Source organism: Rhinatrema bivittatum, chromosome 5 (assembly GCF_901001135.1).
Source record: "Rhinatrema bivittatum chromosome 5, aRhiBiv1.1, whole genome shotgun sequence".
Classification (NCBI taxonomy): Eukaryota; Metazoa; Chordata; class Amphibia; order Gymnophiona; family Rhinatrematidae; genus Rhinatrema; species Rhinatrema bivittatum.
Genome location: NC_042619.1, coordinates 52,245,638 through 52,265,044, shown reverse-complemented (window position 1 = coordinate 52,265,044; position 19,407 = coordinate 52,245,638). Strand labels below are relative to the sequence as shown.

The 19,407-nt window shown below is 45.0% G+C and overlaps 2 protein-coding genes across 4 annotated transcripts in view; one reads left to right on the top strand and one right to left on the bottom strand.

Annotated features, from left to right (window-relative positions):
• LOC115091952 (pannexin-1-like) overlaps nucleotides 1–14,017 on the bottom strand; it is a 77,558-nt gene extending 63,541 nt beyond the window's left edge. Inside the window, exon 1 of the mRNA XM_029602338.1 lies at nucleotides 13,425–14,017. Coding sequence (XP_029458198.1) covers nucleotides 13,425–13,605 — 181 coding nt within the window. The 5' untranslated portion in view covers nucleotides 13,606–14,017. The remainder of the gene's footprint in view (nucleotides 1–13,424) is intronic.
• Nucleotides 14,018–14,149: 132 nt separating this feature from the next.
• On the top strand, nucleotides 14,150–19,129 carry LOC115091953. 3 transcript variants are annotated; one of them, XM_029602341.1, is made up of 2 exons: nucleotides 14,150–14,314; nucleotides 14,831–19,129. In XM_029602341.1, the coding sequence occupies exon 2, from the start codon at nucleotides 15,294–15,296 to the stop codon at nucleotides 16,224–16,226; it is 933 nt and encodes a 310-aa protein (XP_029458201.1). In that variant the 5' UTR covers nucleotides 14,150–14,314; nucleotides 14,831–15,293; the 3' UTR covers nucleotides 16,227–19,129. The 3 variants fall into 3 exon arrangements, with proteins under 3 accessions (XP_029458201.1, XP_029458202.1, XP_029458200.1); XM_029602342.1 differs by lacking the exon at nucleotides 14,150–14,314 and adding an exon at nucleotides 14,321–14,510; XM_029602340.1 differs by lacking the exon at nucleotides 14,150–14,314 and adding an exon at nucleotides 14,321–14,515.
• Nucleotides 19,130–19,407: the final 278 nt, after the last annotated feature.

The following is a 19,407-nucleotide window of genomic DNA, read 5'->3' as shown; positions in this document are numbered from 1 at the left end:
ACCAATGTGACACTTCCAATGAATGTCGGTATATAAAAGCTTTAAATAAGTAAAAATAAATAAATAAATGAAATATGACCTAGCAGCTGCTGAAGAGAATACTGAAGAGGGGGAAGCAATATTTTGGCTGGCATCCATTTAAAGCAACTCAGTACTGAAGTCTCCATGTGGAAAACCTGCTCCCTGAGGAAGGATAGCGGGGCAAGGTGATTAAAATATTCATGAAACCTATTGTGTATGTAACCTTTAGTGAACTGACATGCTGGCTCACTGCACTTGAAGAGATTTGATGAAGGTGCACCTTTTGTATTTATTGCCTGCTCTTTTATCATTGCCAGTGTGCGAGTGCTTTAGCCCATCTGTCCTCAGGAGTGAAGGAGCAGGGCAGCAGGAGATAATCGGGCCGATACAGTAAAAATCGCGGGAGAGCGGGCGCTCGCCCGCTCTCCCGGCGCGCGCACAGGCCACTCTCCTGTGCACGCGATACAGTAAAGTAATTTATTTAAATTAGGGTCCGCGGCAAAAAGAGGCGCTAGGGACACTAGCGCATCCCTAGCGCCTCTTTTTGGACAGGAGCGGCGGCTGTCAGCAGGTTTGACAGCCGACGCTCAATTTTGCCGGCGTCGGTTCTCGAGCCCGCTGACAGCCACGGGTTCGGAAACCGGACGCCGGCAAAATTGAGCGTTCAGTTTTCGACCCGCGGGCCCATTTTAAATTTTTTTTTTTTTTTTTACTTTTTTTTTTAACTTTTGGGGCCTCCGACTTAATATCGCCATGATATTAAGTCGGAGGGTGCACAGAAAAGCAGTTTTTACTGCTTTTCTGTGCACTTCCCCGGTGCCAGCAGAAATTAGCGCCTACCTTTGGGTAGGCGCTAATTTCTGAAAGTAAAATCTGCGGCTTGGCTGCACATTTTACTTTCTGTATCGCGCGGGAATACCTAATAGGGCCATCAACATGCATTTGCATGTTGCGGGCGCTATTAGGTTTGGGGGGGTTGGATGCACGTTTTCGACTTGCTATTACCCCTTACTGAAGAAGGGGTAAAGCTAGCATGTCGAAAACGCGCGTCCAGTCGTGGGTTAACAGTGCGCTCCACGCATGTTGAAAATATTTTTGCCCTTGTAAGAATTACACTAGAATGTGCAGGAACAGTTTGCTGTAATTTCTCCACTGTTTTTGCTACCGCTAGAGTTTAGGTAAAGACCTTGGGGGGAGAAAAAAACAACACCTGTGCTGGAAAGTTCAGTTTATTAAACGCCGAAGAGAGCAAAGTGTTTATCCCACCAGGGAGCCCAGCTCTCACATCACCGAACTTGGAGACTTTCGAACCCTGTCACTAAGACCAGGGCTGCACCAAGTGTGTTGCCCTTATTGCAACCAGGCACCAGCAGCTGTTAAAGAAAATCTATTGTTATGACAATTTCCTCATGGCACACCAAGCCTGAGTGGCCAGCTTTACCAAAAGGGGGGCAATTTAAAATTCCAGTTCTGTGGATAAAACAGTGCTTTATCCATGGAAATAGGGCTTTTTAGTTTTGTAATTGCCTGCCCTAGATGCAGTTAAAAGTTAAGAGCCTGCATGTACATACTTTTACCTGCAGCATGAAGGTGGTTTCTTATAGGCAGGTTTTGGAATTATGTGCATATTTTTGCATTTTCAAAAGAATGCGCATACGTTTTGGCAGAAAAACAGAAAACCTATGTGCACGCATTAGCAGGTGTCACTGTGAGCAGGTGGTTTTCCTGGGATCATTATGAAAAGGGATAAGTATGCGTGCACTTTTCAGTCCTGATTTATCCATGAAAAACAGGGGGTGGTGGACCTTATTGGCCCACACTGCTTTTCACAGATTCCAGCGGTTGCATCTGCAATATAATCTAGTTTGGTGTTTTTTAATGCAATAACAGGCCTCTAAGACCACAAAATTGATTTATCAAAGCAGAATACAGGAACCAGACCATTAATGCCCTTAGTGGATTCCTTAGGGAAAAATCTGTCCCAAGCCCATCCAGAAAATGGAAGGCATAAATTATACATGCCAGCGTCTAATGACAGCCAGTAAAATCACTTTTTTTTCCCCTTCATGCACCATCTGTGAGTATCATTAGGCACAGGCTACTCGATTTGACTTCTGCTGCCACATAACCCACCTTTATCTCACCATATAAATCTATTTCATGCTACCATATTTTTCACGAACTGGAGAGCTCTGAGCTCAGTACAATTGCTTTGCTTCCCCAGCATATACTAAGTGCGGAGATATTCCAAGATTAGTAATTCCATGATTACAAGTTTGTGACCAACTGTGGTTAACCTCATCTCCCCTACACTGTTTTAATCTTACAAAATAATCATAATACGGTTCTTTAGGAACTTTTTTTTTTTTTTTTAACCACAGATCCCCCAAACATTTCACAAGAAGGGAGCCACATATAACATTTCAGTTTACTGAGCGGTGTGGACGTAGGTCTCCCTCGGGGAATTTGCCAGAGGGTGGGGGCCTCTGCCTGGCCCACTCGCTCATTGGAAATGCCGAGGAAGAAGGGCGAGGCAGGAGACAGGGTTACCATGGATGCCATGGGTAATCAGAGCCTCGGTAATAGTAAATCCTATATTTCTCAGGAGTTGTGTCGACCCTGCCTCTCCCCTTCCCCAGCCTCTGCCCCCTACCTCTCCACCCCCCCCCCCCCCCCCCAAAAAAAGAAAAAGTAAACATTGTGACTGATCACTAATAGGCGCTCAGGGTGAGCATGAGCGGGGTAAAGAGTAAGGAGGACAGCAGACCAACGCAGGCAAAAATATTTACCCCTAAGCAAAGGGGCGGGTTGATACTGAGCATAACGATTACAGTCACAGCTCAGGTTACAAGAAGCATTTGGACTTGCTGCGTATGTTAAAAAAAAAAAAATGATCCGAGAGTGCGCTCTGTGAAAAAAAAAAAGAAAGGTAGTTAGTTATTCTTGGGGCAATCGTGGCGCTAATGATTAAAAGTTCTGATGATTTTTAAGCTGCAGGGTCCGGGGGAGCTGAGCTGCCAGGAGATTTCCTTCTGCTGCTGGTAGTCTGCATCCCCCCCACGTGGGGGTCCAAGCTTTGCAGAATGAAAATTCCCAAAAAAAGAGTTGCGAGTCCTGCTGAAGATTTTTATAGGCTGGCTGGATTGTACAAATGTAATTCTTGTAAACAAATAGAGAGTGAAGCACGTTGTTTGGGTTTTTTTTTAAGCTCTGGTGTCGCTTTGGCAGAGACTGTGACTAACAGAAGGAAACAGATTCTGACTTGTACGGAATGCTGAACACAACAAGCCTTACACCGTATCCAGCATGAGCTGGAGGGCATTAAAATTCACCACGGTTATAAACCAGCCCATTTGTAATTCTAAAGGTGATTTTTTTCCCCCTCCAAACCTTTTACTGCCCATTATTAAGTTGGACAAGCACAGAATGTCCTGTACATACAAATGAAATGTAACCATCACACATGATGGGTTCGATATTCAGCGTCAGTTAGCCGGATAAGTTCGGATTTATCTGGCTAAGTAGCAGGCAAGTAGACAAAACTTTCTAAGCAGGAGTCAGACCAGTACTTTTTTTTTTGGGGGGGGGGGGGGTTTCTGCTCCAGTTTGGCTATGGTTTAAGGCGATTCAGATTCAGTTCTAACTTCAGCCATTAAAGGGCATCATTCCAACTGGTCTGAATGAGCTCCTACTGAAAATATTACACTTGAAAATGAAATGGATTAGTCTGTGAAGCTGACAATAGCTTTAAAAATAAAAAAAGTATGCAAAGAACACCGGGACTGGTGTTTAGAGCCATTAATTTGGCACCTCAGTAAGAGAAAGTGAAGAAATCCAGAGCACAATTTTGAGTTTGTTTTGAACTGAATTGTGTCATAATTTTGTTTGAAGTCACTCCATCATGATGCTACAGAACTGCAAAGTTGAGATGTGTGTGCACGTGTGTGGGGGGAGGTTAATGGATCTCAATTCATTACACATAGCTGAAATGTATTCCTGGGCATATTCTATACCCTCACAGAGAAAGAAGAAGAAGAAGAAAAAAAAGCAAACAATACTAGGGAAATAAATACATGAAGTGAAAAAGTGCTGAAAGAAACATTTTGTTTTACTGAGGTAAACCAAAGAAACAATGGGGGAAAAAGTCTCATCTATTATTACCATATGCTAAGGAGAATAAAACTTTTTTTTAAAGGTCTCTTACAAAATCTAAAAGTAAAGATCATAACCGTTCACCATCTTCAAAACAAATCAGAGGTCCCAATTGAATTTCACTGCAAAATTAGATGTGAACAATTAAAAAAAACAAAAACAAAACCACAACTGTTTGAATTTAAGAGATTGGAGATCAACAGTTTTCAAAATACTCTTTACATCCCACCAAAATGCAGGAAATAAAATCATGACAGCAATACACGAGAAGGCCAATATTAAAAAACCAGGAAAATGTATAATGAGATAAGTTATCTATTATATTCCCAATTACAGTTCTCTGGCTAACTGGAGCCAGGCAACTTTAAACCTAAGTGACAATTTTTTTAATATTGCTGGTTAGTTATAAAGTTATCCGGTTATAGTTAGCCAGATAAGACTAAAGTTAACTGGTTATATTCAAAAGAACATAGCTGGTTAAGTACCGAAGTGAAACTCTGCGGGGAAAAAAAAAGATCTTGGGTCTATTGGTCTTACCATGACCTCTCCTCCCTCTCACCCAAGGTCAAAATGTGCAGCCCTACAGGTTCCCCCACCCCAATCCACTTCCAGCTAATACTCTGAAAATATAAGCACCGTGGCTGGTCCCATTCTCTCCCGTTCCCACTCCTCGATCCCTTCAAATATTCTTTTTTTTTTTTTTTAAAGAAATGTATGTCTAAGCTTGTTTAATAATCAAATATTACAAACATGTGGCCTGCATAGACTCTTCTGCGGGCCAGAATCACTGCAGAACAAGAAGAGATCTATTGTACATTTCTTGCATTTTCCTACATAGAACCCCAGACTTGGACATAACCCAATTACAAAACAGAATCCGTAGTCAGAAGATCCCCTCCTACCCTCCACCCCCCCCACATTTTCCCAGAATTCAAATCGAGGGCCTAAAGAGGATACTCCTTTCGGGGGAGCCCCGGCCATCAAGCTTCTGCTCTCCAACAAACAAAAATACAGGGGGGGCTACACTCAAGATGTCCTCACCCACTGAAGCTTTCAGTCCAGCATCGCCTACATTAATTAAATTACCCTCACTTCTAGCTCTGCAAGTATGCATCCCATACCTCATTCACTTTCAATTTACATTTAAAAGACTGACAGGCCGATACAGTAAAAGTCGCAGGAGAGCGGGTGAGCACCCGCTCTCCCGGCGCGAGCACAGGTCACTCTCCTGTGCACACGATTCAGTATTCAAATGAAAGCCCGCGGTAAAAAGAGGCGCGTCCCTAGCACCTCTTTTTTGACAGGAGCGGTGGCTGTCAGCGGGTTTGACAGCCGACGCTCAATTTTGCCGGCATCGGTTCTCAAACCCGTTGACAGCCACGGGTTCGGAAACCCGGGCTGCCGGCAAAATTGAGCGTCCGGTTTTCAACCCGCGAGCCGCGGGCTGATTTTAAATTTTTTTTTTAAATGTTTAATTATTTTTTACTTTTGGGACCTCCGACTTAATATCGCCATGATGTTAAGTTGGAGGGTGTACAGAAAAGCAGTTTTTACTGCTTTTCTGTGCACTTTCCTGGTGCCGGCAGAAATTAACGCCTACCTTTGGGTAGGCACTAATTTCTGAAAGTAAAATGTGTGGCTTGGCTGCACATTTTACTTACTGAATCACGCAGGAATACCTAATAGGGCCATCAACATGCATTTGCATGTTGCGGGGGCTATTGGATGCGTTAGCTTTACCCCTTACTGAATAAGGGGTAAAGCTAGCGCGTCCAAATGAGGGTTAACAGTGCGCTCCGCCGGCGCACACTGTACTGTGTCGGCCTGTGAGTGAGCAGTGTCCACCTCTCCATCAAACCACGCAGCCTGTTTCTCCAAGACCGATAGGAAGGAGATCCAGGCTCAAACCACGTCAGCAGTACAGACAAGCTTTCTGTCAAAAAAAAAAACAAACAAAACCCTGTACTCCTTACCCGAAGTACTAGACCAGTTATTGATATGTAATAGAAAGCTCTCTAGATTTTAATGCCTGTACAGGAATACTATATCTGTAACCAATCATTGTTTGTCTGTTAAGTGATAACTATGAATGTCACGTTGTAAACCGTTGTGATCTATAAATGGAACAACAGTATATAAAATGTCTAAATAAGTAAAGTCATTTTTCCATTGGTTTCTTTTTTTTTTCTTTTGTTATAAAATTGAAACTCTCAGGAAAAATAAAATCAAATCTGAAAATGAAATGTCCCTGAGCATCACGGGCAATTCCGTCAGGTGAATTTTTGGCTGTGCTACAATTAAGAGAATTAGAAAGCAACTTGTTCATTTTAAATCTTATCTTTATTAGGATTTATGAATCACCTATATCAGTACTCTGATTTTATTTGCATATCAGGCAATGTACAAATATAACAATAACAAAAACAAATGACTTCTAACCATAAAAATTCACAGGAGTACCATAACAGTACATAATCCTACCTGTATAAAATGGATTGGTTCTTTATTAAAAAAAAAAAAGAAAATCTGGCAGCTCCATCTAAGGCATATACATTTCGTACGATTATGAAAGTACATCAACATGGTCATTTGGTCAGGTCAACTTACATCTTACTAGCTGCTGTTAAATACAGAGTTCACATGATTTCTTGTGAAAGTTTCACATGAATTCTTCACGATTAGCCAAAGCATGAGTACCCTTGTAGCAGTGGTACAACATGCTGAGTATTTGGCTTATTTCCCATACTGTAGTATGTTTCTGCTATATCTGATTAAATAAAAAGTTGTTGCTTTTTTTTAATCCTAGGTGCCTCAGCACCCTGGCAGCTAACATTTTTTTCTGCAGATAGAAAGAACTGTGGGACCACACACCTCATAGGCCACCAATGTGACTAGGCTCAGCCCTCTGCCTAAGGCTGGTGGTGCTTCTATTAAGTGACTTAGGTGATTGCCTAGCGTGCCAAAATTCTGCTAGCACAAGGTCCAGGACCACTGCTGCCTGTGGAAGCCATTGGGTCAAGAGCCAAAGAATGTAGGAGGAGGCTGAAGCAGCTGCAGTAGGAGGGGATAAAGAGGGGGAAATGAACACTGGGTAGGAGATGCAAAGAAAGACAGAGACAAGTTGCTGGGTGAGTGGTGAGAACGAGAGTGTGAGTGTGTGGGTGTACTGAACTGGTAGGAGTGGAGAGAGACATAGCATCCTGGGTGGATGAAAGGACATGAACAAGTTAATGTACATCGGTTATTTACTCTCTTAGATAATAGAAGGACCAGAGGGAACTCCATGAAGTTAGCAAATAGCTCATTTAAAACAAATCGAAGAAAAAAAATTTTTTTCACTCAGCATATAATTAAGTTGTGGAATTCATTGCCAGAGAATGTGATTACAGCAGTTAATGTAACTGGGTTAATAAGCAACAGTAGCTTGTGATTTATCTAATATTTGGGTACTTGTGACTTGGATTGGCCACTGTTGGAACCAGGATGCTGGGTTTGATGGACCCTTCGTCTGACACAGTATGGTATATCTTATGAGAATGGCATGGGGAGAGAGGACGCTGGCACTGCTGGTATGGAGTGGAGGGGCGAAAGGAGAATGCTGTGGGGAAGGGAGAAGACAAGATGCTGGTCAGGGGAAAAGAAAGAGGGGAACTGTGCCAGAACAAATGCTGCCAAAGAACGGAGTGCAGGGCTGGAGCTGCTGCAAGTAGGTAAGTCGGGGGGGAGGAGTGCATGACTGAAGGTTCACCTAGGGCACCTAACACTCTTGCACAGCTCTGCCCAAACAGATGAAAAAGATGACAGAGGGTGCCAAAGAGAAAGAAAAGCAAAGAAGAAACCCCCCCCCCCCCCCACTCTAGAACAGAAAATGGGCAATGCAGGAGAATGTGGGGACAATTTGCTATTACCCTTTCCGATTAAGATCTCAGAGAATGCAGTTGGGCAATGGACTCTGAGAGGTGAATTTTAAAAGCTCCGGCACATGCAGGGGGAGCGTGAATAAGTCAGGCTCGCATGCACCGAGCGGATTTTGAAAGCCGCTGAGATATGTGTGTTATCTCCCGCAGCGCACACATCTCTGAAGTTTTGGGCGGGTCATGGGCATTTCAGGGCATGAATCTGAGATGTGTGTGTAAATACTTACATGACCTGGCCATGTGTGCTGAGGCCCCCCTGCTGCATAGCTTTACTTCTGCTATGAATGACATGTAAGTTAAAAATTAAAGAAAAATAGGCAGATCTGCGGGGTTTTATGGGTCGGGGATATTGAAGGGGAGTGAAGGTTTGGAGGAACTGTCTCCTAACTGGGTGAACTGGGGATGAACTGGTAAAACTGGGAATGGTGTCGGCATATGCCCCCTTTCACTTAAAATTTGGCACACATGTGTGTGTGCAGCTAGACTATTTTATACCGTGCACATATATGTTATAAAATGGTCGCATACCTGGGTGCGGGCTGACGTACGTACGCAAGTGTGCGCAGGCGCACCAGTTTGAAAGTTACCATCCCTGTCTCGTTAATTTTTTTAAGCTGTATTTAATTATTACAAGGATTTACTTGCTGTCCTACAAGAGTATTCAGAGCAAGGTACAGGATTAGTCGAGGGATTTATATAGATAATACCCCCAGCTGAAAAAGCAAGACTTCCGCCTCCCTCAAAATGAGAAGGAAAAAAAAAATAAAGCAAAGAAGAAAATAAAGCAATAAATAAATAAAACCAAACAAACAATAAATTGGAATATAAGTTTCCTCTGGCAGCTAACAATTTTGGCTGATGCCCAGGTTTTCTAAATATTTCTCCACTCCTGCCTTGTAGTAATTCTAGTGTACACTGTTTGGACACCATAACTGAGAAGACTGAAGAATTACATAATCCCATGGTATTTACTTAGGTACATCTGGAGTCAATTCATGAGACACTCAAATGCAATGGCAACATTTTACACTCAGAACAAACAAGAAATACCCAGGTTTTTTATCAAGCAAAAGCTAACACACTTTCTGGTGATCTGACTCTCAGCTTTCCCAAACTCAGCATTTCTTTTTTTTTTTTTTTTTTAAAGCAGACTCTCTGTTCTAAGCATTCTTCCTATAGACACAAAAGGCCTGATTTACTAAGGGTTTCCTCCTATTCTGTGTCTATGGGAAAAATGCTTAGTAAATGTGGCCCAAAATGGAAATAAAGGGCTTAAGAGCATTTTTTTCAGATACAGCTGACGCTGTAACTGTGTGGAATTCCCACAGAAAGCGTTACTGTAACAATCTTACCAGAGCAAACAGCAAGTTGAACTTTTCTGTCTCTACTAATGCAACAGTGTTACATGGCTGATTACATCATCATGGCTCTATTTCTGCAAGGTTTATCACACTCTCAATGACATCAGAGGGTTAACAGGCTCTCTGATGCAAGCTAATCAATACCTTTTTACTTAATTTGGTACAGCAACACTATAGAAAGATAAGCAGTCAAATATACTTACAGAAATACAAAAACTCCAGCATGCTCATTTGAGATTTTGTAAAAATGCTCCTTTCTACTAGTTCAGGTGTTAGAAAGTGCACAAGCGGAGAATCCAAGCTAGTGGATCTGTAGTATATTGTGGCTGCCTGAGTTCCCTAGAAGCTGCTATTTTCCTAATTATTATTTTTAATTAAAATTACATTTTCCTATGAATAAAAGAAAAGGAAGAATTCATTCCTTTCCGTCTGAGGTTGCTGTTTCCCCCAGGAGTGACTGCAATGGATCTGGGTTTTTTTTGTCTGCTGCAGCTGTGGGTCAGGCTCCTGAGATGGTGTATTTTGGGTTCTCTGATGGAGGCAGATGCACCACCAGTTGACCTAGACCATGAGATTGCCTTGACTGTAGCTTTGCTGCACTCCCCCAGCAGCTGTGCACAACATCCTCACAGAAACCATGGAAACCTTGGCTGGAACTGAAAGCACAGCAGATGAAGACCCGTTTGCAGAGCAGATCTGCATTACAGATTCAGGGGCCGCTGTGGTACCATGGGACTGATCAGCGGCGCAGCAGTTATAGTACTAGTGCAGGCCTCATGGCTATGAGTGCCATTTCAACAGTGACTGTGATACCGGGCAGGGCAAAAATGCTGGTGGCAAAGTAGTCTAGAGAAGAATCTGTTCTGATGGCCCAAAGGAACCTCACTCAGCATGGGTCGGGTACAGACCCTTTCAAGAAAGTTTAAATCCGGCCTGTCAAAACCTAAGGTTATTACCCTGGACCACTATAGCTGGTTTGGAGAAGTCTCTCTGTGGCCAGAATTTTCCATTGTCAGAGCAGATGCAGGAATTTAAAATTCGGAGCAGTTCTTATGAGGCTGACTTTTAGGATCACCAAATCCAGCTTGTGGCCCTAGAACACAGAATGGGCAAGGCAGGGGAACTGTGAGGTTCCCGCGTTAAGGACAATTTGCTACTCTTGAGATCTTAGAGAATGCTGTTTGCCATTGGACTCTCTGTCTGGCTAATTTTTTTAAATCTATATTTATTTTTTATTTATTACAAGGATTTGTTACTCACCCTCCTACAAGAGTATTCAGAGCAAGGTACAGGATTAGTTGAGTAATATAAGATAGATAATCCAACAACTGAAAACAAAGTACCTAATGTGTGGTATAAACAAATAAATAATACAAAATAAATAAAATATAATATAATACATAATATCGAGACAGTACATAGATACAGAGTAGGGTATGAATAGCAGACATAGGGATGTTCAGCTAGGTTAGGCAGGAAGATTAGAGGGTGGCCAGTCCTTGGTGATTTCAAGGGGGGGGGGGGGGGGGGTTGGCTGGTAGAAAAATAACTCTTTACCACCCGGCAGTATATCAGTTTGCTAGTGTGGCCTCTATCAGGAGAGATTTCCGGAATCTGGGGGATGAATGAGGAGAAAGTGCAGTGTGCAGGACCAGGGCAGCCTGGAGTCCTTGTTAGCAGAAAGGATTGGTAGGGCCCGGGGCCGGAAGCATTCGGCAGAGTAGGCAGTGGCCTAGGGCGCCGGAAGCGAGTGGGATGGCAGAGTAAGGGTGGCAGTTTTGAAAGGCGTGGGTAAGGAACGGAACTGGAGGATGTTTTCCGTTTTGGGGGTACGTATTTCTTTGAGGCGCTGGAATTGTTTGTTGTGTGCGATTTGAAAGAGAACGAGAGAGAGAGCGATATCACGTGACGACACCGCCTAGGGCAGCTGGAGACCCTTCCACCGGCACTGGTAGAGCCTCTTCTTTGGATCAGAGAGACAGCGCGAGGGCTTGTAGGTTGGGTCCTAGTCATTTAGTGGACTGAAGGCAATTAGGCCCGGTAGGGGATTGGTAGCCAGTCTACCTTATGAAGGAGTGGGCTGATGTGGCCTCTGTAGCTGAAGTCACATAACAGCTGTGTTACTGATGTTTTTCATGCATATTGCTTACAAATTTAGTTAATTTTGTATGGGAGCCAGACAGGGACTGCGTCTTTAAATAGTTTTTCAGGCACAAGGTCTACCATACTCCTGAATCCGACAGACAGAATCTTTCATGATTCTGTGAAGGTAACACGAAAATGCTTTTGTAATTGTGACCCACGGCCCTGAAAATAAGGGGGCGTAATTATTTTTAAATTCCCCTGTGTGTTCTGAAATACCAGGTCACGCGTTCTATTTTTAAATCGGGCCATCACAGCTGTCCTTGTTTCTCTGTGATAAGATTCCGCAGTCAGATCCTTCTCTAAGTCTCAACATAGGATGGGGTAACAGGGGTAGTTCCCAGTTCCACTGCCGCCTCACCCACTCTTGGCTGTTCTTATGATCAAGGGGCTGATTTTCCAAAGTGCCCTGCCTACCAGCACCTGAGGAGTGGCGGCCTTGCGTTAGAGCAACAGGCTAAGAGCAGGAAAGTTTGCATCCCACTTTTCCCCACCGATAATCCTTGTGACTTTGGGCAAGGCACTTTTATCTTCCCATTGCTTCAGGTACCCACTTCGCCTGTAAGCACTTTAGGAAACAGTCATATTGAATACTTATCACCACTGTGCAGCAGTGCTATAAAAATAAGTTTCACTGTTAATGCACTTTAATAAATAGGCTCCACTCGCTGTAAACTGTTAAAATCTGCCATTATAACAGATCAGTGTCCACAACTGATGAAGTGGACTCTTGTCCATGAAAGCTCATGCTTTCATAAAATTAGTTAGTCTATAAGGTGCCACTCCACTTATCTTTTCTTTCTTTGTGTGTGTGGCGCATGTTTGTGTGTTTCCATGACATTATTTCATAATAAGAGACATTATCTAGAAAATGTGTAAAGATTGCATAAATATATCATTTTTGAAATAGAAAGAACACAAAGCACTGGCTCTTGGAATGGGGGCTTGTGTGTACAGACACCTCTCCTCCTTAAAATACATTAAAATTGGTAAATTGTTAACCACGTCTTACTGCTTAGTATTTTTAATGATATTTAGCCACCTCCATCTCACATCCTTACTTTTTAAGTTCAGTTACCGACATGAAATTTATAGGAACCGTTTCATGCAATGATTTTATTTTCTGTACATCTCCTAATGAATTTTTAGCTCATTGTATGCGAAACCTTGTATGGCTTTATGTTTTGTGATTTCAGTGTAACTATAGCTCCAAACCTGCCACTACCACTGCTACAGCATTTCCACCAAAGTTTTCAGTTTCTAGCTCCTGCTCCAAACTCGGTATCTAATTCCCACAGACATAAAATGGGAGAAAAGCCTTAATGAATCTGGCCCTCGCTTTTCGATAACTGTGCTAGCCTCGAGGGATGCGATATCTTGTATTGATCCAACATACAAATAATTCAGAAATGTTGCATATTATTCTTATGTTGGTTCAATAAACTCGTCTAATCTACCCAGCAATCACTTTTCTCCGGGACAAAAAAAAAAAAAAGGCTCCAACAACTCTCCACTTACTAAATATCCGAGAGGCTTTAGATAGGGAAATCGTCTATGTAATAATCAAAGCAATCATTTGCATCCCACTTTCTCGTAATGATTTTTCCCTACAAAGTCCAAAGATGTGCATACACCAGGGAGAATGCATTCCGCAGTTTGGATTGTAGCGGCTAACAAATCATACATTTTTCGCTAGAAGTTCCTAAACCGCGTTATTGCACAGAAATCTGTACCCTTAAAATATCGGAGCGTGAGCCAGAAATCAGAGTATTGTGAGTTGTGTCGCCCCTGCCAGGAAGAGCCGCCCTGGGTAGCCCCCTCCCCCACTCACCCATGGTGATCTCCTGGGCGAAGGCGAGCGAGATGAGCAGGAGGGGCAGCCCCACGCCGATGCAGGTGACGAGCTTGTCCACGGCCAGCTCCAGCCGCAGCCCCTTGTACTTGGCCTCGGAAGGCTCCTTCAGCAGGAAGTCGGAGAAGACGTACTCGGTGGCCAGGTGAGCTATCGCCATGGCTGCGCTCCAGCAGCTCCTTCAAGACAAAAATCGTGAACGGCAGCCGCCGCCGCTGACAGATGTCACTCGCCTCCCTCCGCCGGGGTTGTCAGTGAGCATTCACACAGCAGTCAACGGACCCGGAAAAACAAAAAACCCACCCTGCAGCATCTCGGGGCGCGCGCCTCGCCGGGCTCCTTTCCCTGGGCCCCGGCCGCTGCAGGTGGCGGCGCGAGGGGGCTTTCCTTTTGTTCGGGCGCGGCTGGCGCGCGACGCTGGCTGAGCCCCTGAGCTCTCCCTCCTGCTGAGCGCGCACCGGAGGGAGAGAGAGAGAATGGAAAGGCGGGGGGAGGCCCTCGGAGCTGACAGCTGAGAGGAAAGCACCAACGTGTTTCTCGGAATTGCAGCAATCCCCCCCCCCCCTTGGCCAGCGAGACGAATACCGGCGACGTTCCCTGAGGAGTCCCTGCTCGAATTAGTGTTAACTAAACAAAGTGCCACACCGCGCGTGCAGCAGAGCTGGCCCGAGCCCCTTGCTTTAGAAATAAATGAGCAGAGGGGCGGGCTTGTCCTGCTCTGATGCTGTAACATGGGTAGGTCGCGCGCAGCACAGAGGGAGGGGAAGGAAATGCAAAAGAGATGAGGTTTGTGGTTTCACATTTCGATGGGGCTTAGCTAGGAAGGAAGTGCTTATCTGGTTGTCAGCTCTGTGTGAAGATATCTTGTGGTAATTAAAAAAAAAAAAAAAAAAGTTTTTGACCCTAAATCGGCATAGGAACTTTCTCTTACAAAGCTGACAGTATTTTGGCGCTCCCGCACCACTATGAGGAGGGGCCGGGGAGCGCGGTGGGAAGCCTGAGGCAAGGCAGGCAGGCAGGCGAGTCAGCGTTGCCGCGCGTTTTTCCAGCCCTGTGGAGTCTGAGGTGAGGTGAGGGGAGTTTCTCCCAGTCCACCTGAGGCCGCGCTTTTAGCAAGTTCAGGGGAAAGCGGCCCTGAGCTCGGGCAGGAGTTCGGGGGGGAGGACACGACTAGCAGGGAAGAGAGTGATTGCCAAGCGCCTCTGCTTGATTTATCTTTGAATGCTTTGGGGAGGGATTTTCCTTGCTCCCCAAAGCTTCCCACTGTGATCAGTAAGCCGCACCCGACTGAGCCCAACAGGGATGATGGGGGGGGGGGGTTTGCATACCAGAATGTTGGAAGGAGAAGGGAGGGGCAGTGAGCAAAAAATGTTTTCCCCGATCAGGAAGGAAGGAGGACGGGCAGCGCATCGCAGTCTGAGTGCCAGAGGTCGGGGTCAGACAGTCCGGTCCAGTTTAGGGTGGCGAGAGAAAGAGGAGTCGGAGTGAGAAGTTCCCGAGGGCGCAGCAGAGGGGGGCCACGTGCAGCGGTGGGAGAAGGCAAGTTGCAGAGAGCAGTGCATCCGGGCAGGCACGCGGTGAGGGTGGGCACAGGTCCCAAGGGGATTCACCACCGGGTTCAGGTGGTCGTGCTGGGGATTACAGCTTGGTTGGTCATACGAAAGGGGACGTTAAGCGTGCTCGCTTTGGGGGATGGCAGGAATGGTCTCCAATTGAGAGAAGTGGGGAAGAGGTGTTTGAATGTGAAGAAAGGGAGGACAGGATTTAGGAGGGAGGACAGCGGACTTCCTTTTGGTAAGGAAGGAGACAGCTTTGGGAGCAGGGCTAGGAGGGAATCTGGGAACAGGAATGCTCGAGGAGATGTTGCCGCTGGTGCGTTTGTTTTTTCCAGGGACAGCGAGCGCGGATACTCCAGGACCGTCCTGCAAGGAAGCATGGAGAGAGAGGATGCCGGAGCAGACATGGGGAGGGGATGGGCGACGACAGGGCCGGAACGAAGGAGCGGAAGGAGGTGACATGATCGGTTCCGAGGAGCGACATCAGGTAAAGCAGCAGAGGGTAGGATTATCTAAGGGAGCAAAGAAGGGTAAGAGGAGGAAGGGGTCCTCGTCGGAGTCTATCTCGGAGTCCGCTTCCACGGACACTTCCTCCTCGGGGTCCAGCGGTTCGAGGGGCAGGGTGAGGAAAGGGGGAGAGGGACCTAGTCAGGACACGGGGCACCCGACTCTAGCGTCTTTGACGGAGCTCTGGGAAGAGGTGCCTAAGAAGTTACGATGCAGAATTAAAAAGCGGAAGTATGTTAACATATTCAAATTGTTAGAAGGCAGACGGAGAGTCCGGAAAGGAAAAAATAAAAAGAAGAAGGGTAGTGTTGATGACGGGCTTAAAGTGTCCAAAAACATGTTGAATTGGGTCAGGGGTTTTTTTAGGCTAGCGAGTGTAGTGGGGCATTATCAGCCTGGGCAATATGGTGCGCTTTTAGCCTACGGTGATAGCATAGTAGGTGCTTTCAAGGATTACGAGGGTTGGGCATGGTTGAATTATGATGAGAAATTTCGGGACAAGATGGAAGGTAATAGGTTTATGTCTTGGGGTACTCAGGACATTAATCTGTGGCTTACGCAGATGACGAATAAAAGTGCAGGGAATGTCTGCCCTGACTACTGCCTGGCCTTGGACTCCCATTTTCATATTTACCCTCAGGACCCACCTAACCACCTCCAGCTGCAAGAACCCAAGGGCTTGACCAATGGGGGAGGTGGAGGTGGCTGGTATAGGTGAAGCTGCAGCCTGTCTCATCATAGGGCATGTCCAGCAGTTGTCGGCGTGGGCCTAGTAAGTTCACCTACTAGGCTGCGCCAAGCATGCCACAGCAGTAAGGGCTCATGGATACCGTGCTCATTACAACCATACTGATTGCAATTCCCAAAATGTAGACTATCTTTTGCAAAGTCCTTGCAATTTATGAAAGGCATACCAGCTGCAAGACACGAATATGTCTAATAGAGCATCAAAGCTGTTTGAATACAAAGAAGTTACAAGCACCCATATTGCCTCATTGATTTTTCTCATTTGAAATGGACCATCCTGGAATTAATTAAACCTTCATCTGTTCCTCGCTAACTCCATTCCTGGTCCCCGTGTTCCTGTTCTTCAACCCACCTTTGGATTGCCTTCTTGGATCTCAACCTCTGCTTTGCCTGACCACACCGTTGCCTCTCTCCAGACCCAGATCTCTGCATTGCCTGACTACTCCGTTGCCTCTCTCCAGACCCGGACCTCTGCATTGCCTATGTTTGACTATCTCCGTGACAGACCTCAGCCTTGCTTGCCACTACTTCCAGATCGCCGCCAGCTCTGACTCAAGCTTGCTCCACGACGCCTCTTCAGCCTACGTCCTGGACTTGGTCTACTCAGGCTTCAGCCTGTTCTTGCTCGGGTGCCCCTTGTGTGACTTTGTTCCTTTGGCACCCAGGGCTCTGGGACACTAACTTGTCAAGATTGTATCATATTTCTACTGCTGTCTCTGGGCTGACCTTGATCCCTCCATCGATGACAACATATGGAGACCCACCTAAGTCCAGCCGGCCCAGGTTCCCAAAGGCTCAACCTGTGGGGAACGAGGGCTGGTATTGGTGAAGTGCCAGTTGTCCTCCGTCCCTCAACACCTGCCAATGGTGGTGACATATAGGTCCCTACCTATGGGTTGTGTGAACCCCACCTCGGACCAAGGGTCCACCTCTGGTGCAACACTTATACGTTGTAGCATGTGGAGCTCCTAATGAATGTGAGTGACTGAATTACTTCTATAACCCCCAAAAAACTCATCTATTGCAGTTCATTATAAGGTTTATTATTAACACTGCAAACATGTATTAAAAGAATACACACATTTGGCAAGAAAAAATGTTTTACTAAACAAATCCTATGCTGATATCTCTTTCTCTTCGGTGACTGACCATGTTGATGAACTTCCCTATAGAATTCCACATTTTACAAAGTCAAAGAAAGAAAAAATAAACATAACACATTAATTAGAATTAATGCAACAGAAATGGGAAATTGAATATGATGGTTGGAATTTGACTTCAGTAAAATTCCACTTACTATCTGGTCACCGAAGATCTCTCTTATTACTTGCTTATAAGGTGGCTAATGATTCTTTCTACCAAATCTTTCAGTTTTATTAATAATACTGCATTTTCAGATATTCTGTATTAAGACAGATCCTTGCCACACTACCTGGGTGAAATTAAGCAGTTGATATTCAAAAGACATTTAGATAGATAAGTTTTTAGTTATCCATCTAAATGACTAGCTGGCTATATTTAAAGATGTATGCGGCTAAATTCTAGCCATATAATGACTTATGTGACTAGAATTTAGCTGCATAAATCAGCGGCTGTCTGGGAGTGGCTGGGAAGTGTTTCGGGGCTCAAAAATTTGGAGTTAGTCACTTAACCAATGCGGCTAACTCTGGTCATTCCATAGGGATGTCCTAAAGTAGCAGGATATACTTATCTGGCTAACTTTAAGATAGCCAAGTATATTCAGCAGCACAGCCATGCCACTTAATATCCCTGTTAAGTTAACCCGATAACTATTTCTGGCTAGCTTATCTAGCCGCTCCGCAGCTGAATATCGGCCCCTAAGAGAATAAGTTTTGCCTTGTGCCTCATGCACACTCAGGGCATCCGTCTTTTCAAAAACACAGTTGTGGCTTATTGTTAACACGTGGAACACTGGAATGGAAACATACAAAATAAAAAAGACTGTTAAACTTTCTAGAGGAAGATTCTTGATTCAAAGGCCTTAACAGATGGAAATTAAGAAACAGTGTTTAGTGCTACCGGTTAAAAATTGCTGGCAATCCATGATTTCCCCTCAGATTTGCCGTGGCAGCTCATGGCCATCCCTCTGAATTCAACAGAGCTAACTGCAAGCTGTCCCTTGACGCTGCAGATTGCCAGTGGCTTCTACTTGCTACAGCTGTAATTGGGAATATAAATATTCAAGCATCAGAAGTGCTTTGCACATTATCAGCAGGGATTTACAAATCTCACGATTACTTTGTTATTGCCTATTTATGCAGCATGATAACAGAATACAATCAACTTAAGCTTTGTGTTCAGTAGTAGAAGTTAACATTCATTTCTCCTGCAGTATCTTTGTCAATAATAATAATAATACACAGCTGACCCATTCAATACTCTAATACCAAAGCCCTCAGTTTTCTGTGACAGCTCGAAAGGAGATTCAGTGACAAGAGTTAGAAAATTCTATGGCACGGTTTCTGAAATTCAGCAGCAATTATGCAGCACATATGCATAAACGTGTATATTAAAATGCAAATTTGAATTTTCCTTTATAAAAATAAAGACATTTTCCAATATTTCCTGTGTGTCCGGATGATGTTTGTTTTTGTTTTTGGGGGGCACAAGAGATGTTAGCGATTGGTGCTGGAAGGGGAAGAGAGAGCAGGGGTACGGAATCTGGGGGAATGTGGAAGAGGAGAGGGGATCTCAAAGTAGAGAGAGAGATGCAAAAAGGGATCTCGGGGGAGGGCTGGGGAAAGTGGGAGGAGGAAAGGGGGAATTTTAGGAGCAGGAGGAAGAGGCATGAAGGGAAGAGGTTCAAGAGGGGAATGGAGAAAGAGGCAGGGAACCTGGATGGGTCAGGAGAAGGGGGGGGGGGGGGACACAGATCCACTCTCTCCTACCCTTCATCCTGAAGCAGATCCCTTCCCTTATGCACACACACACTACCTATTCACCCTCTGATCTCCTTATTCACACTCCACACTCCCTACCCAATTGCCTCACTCACCCATTGCCTCCCTTCCGATCCCTTCACTCGCTCGTATACTCCCCAAACCACCTCCAGACCCCTCACTCACACACACTCCCCTCTGATTCTCACCCATTTTACACACACCCCACACTCCCTATTCCCTCACTCATGC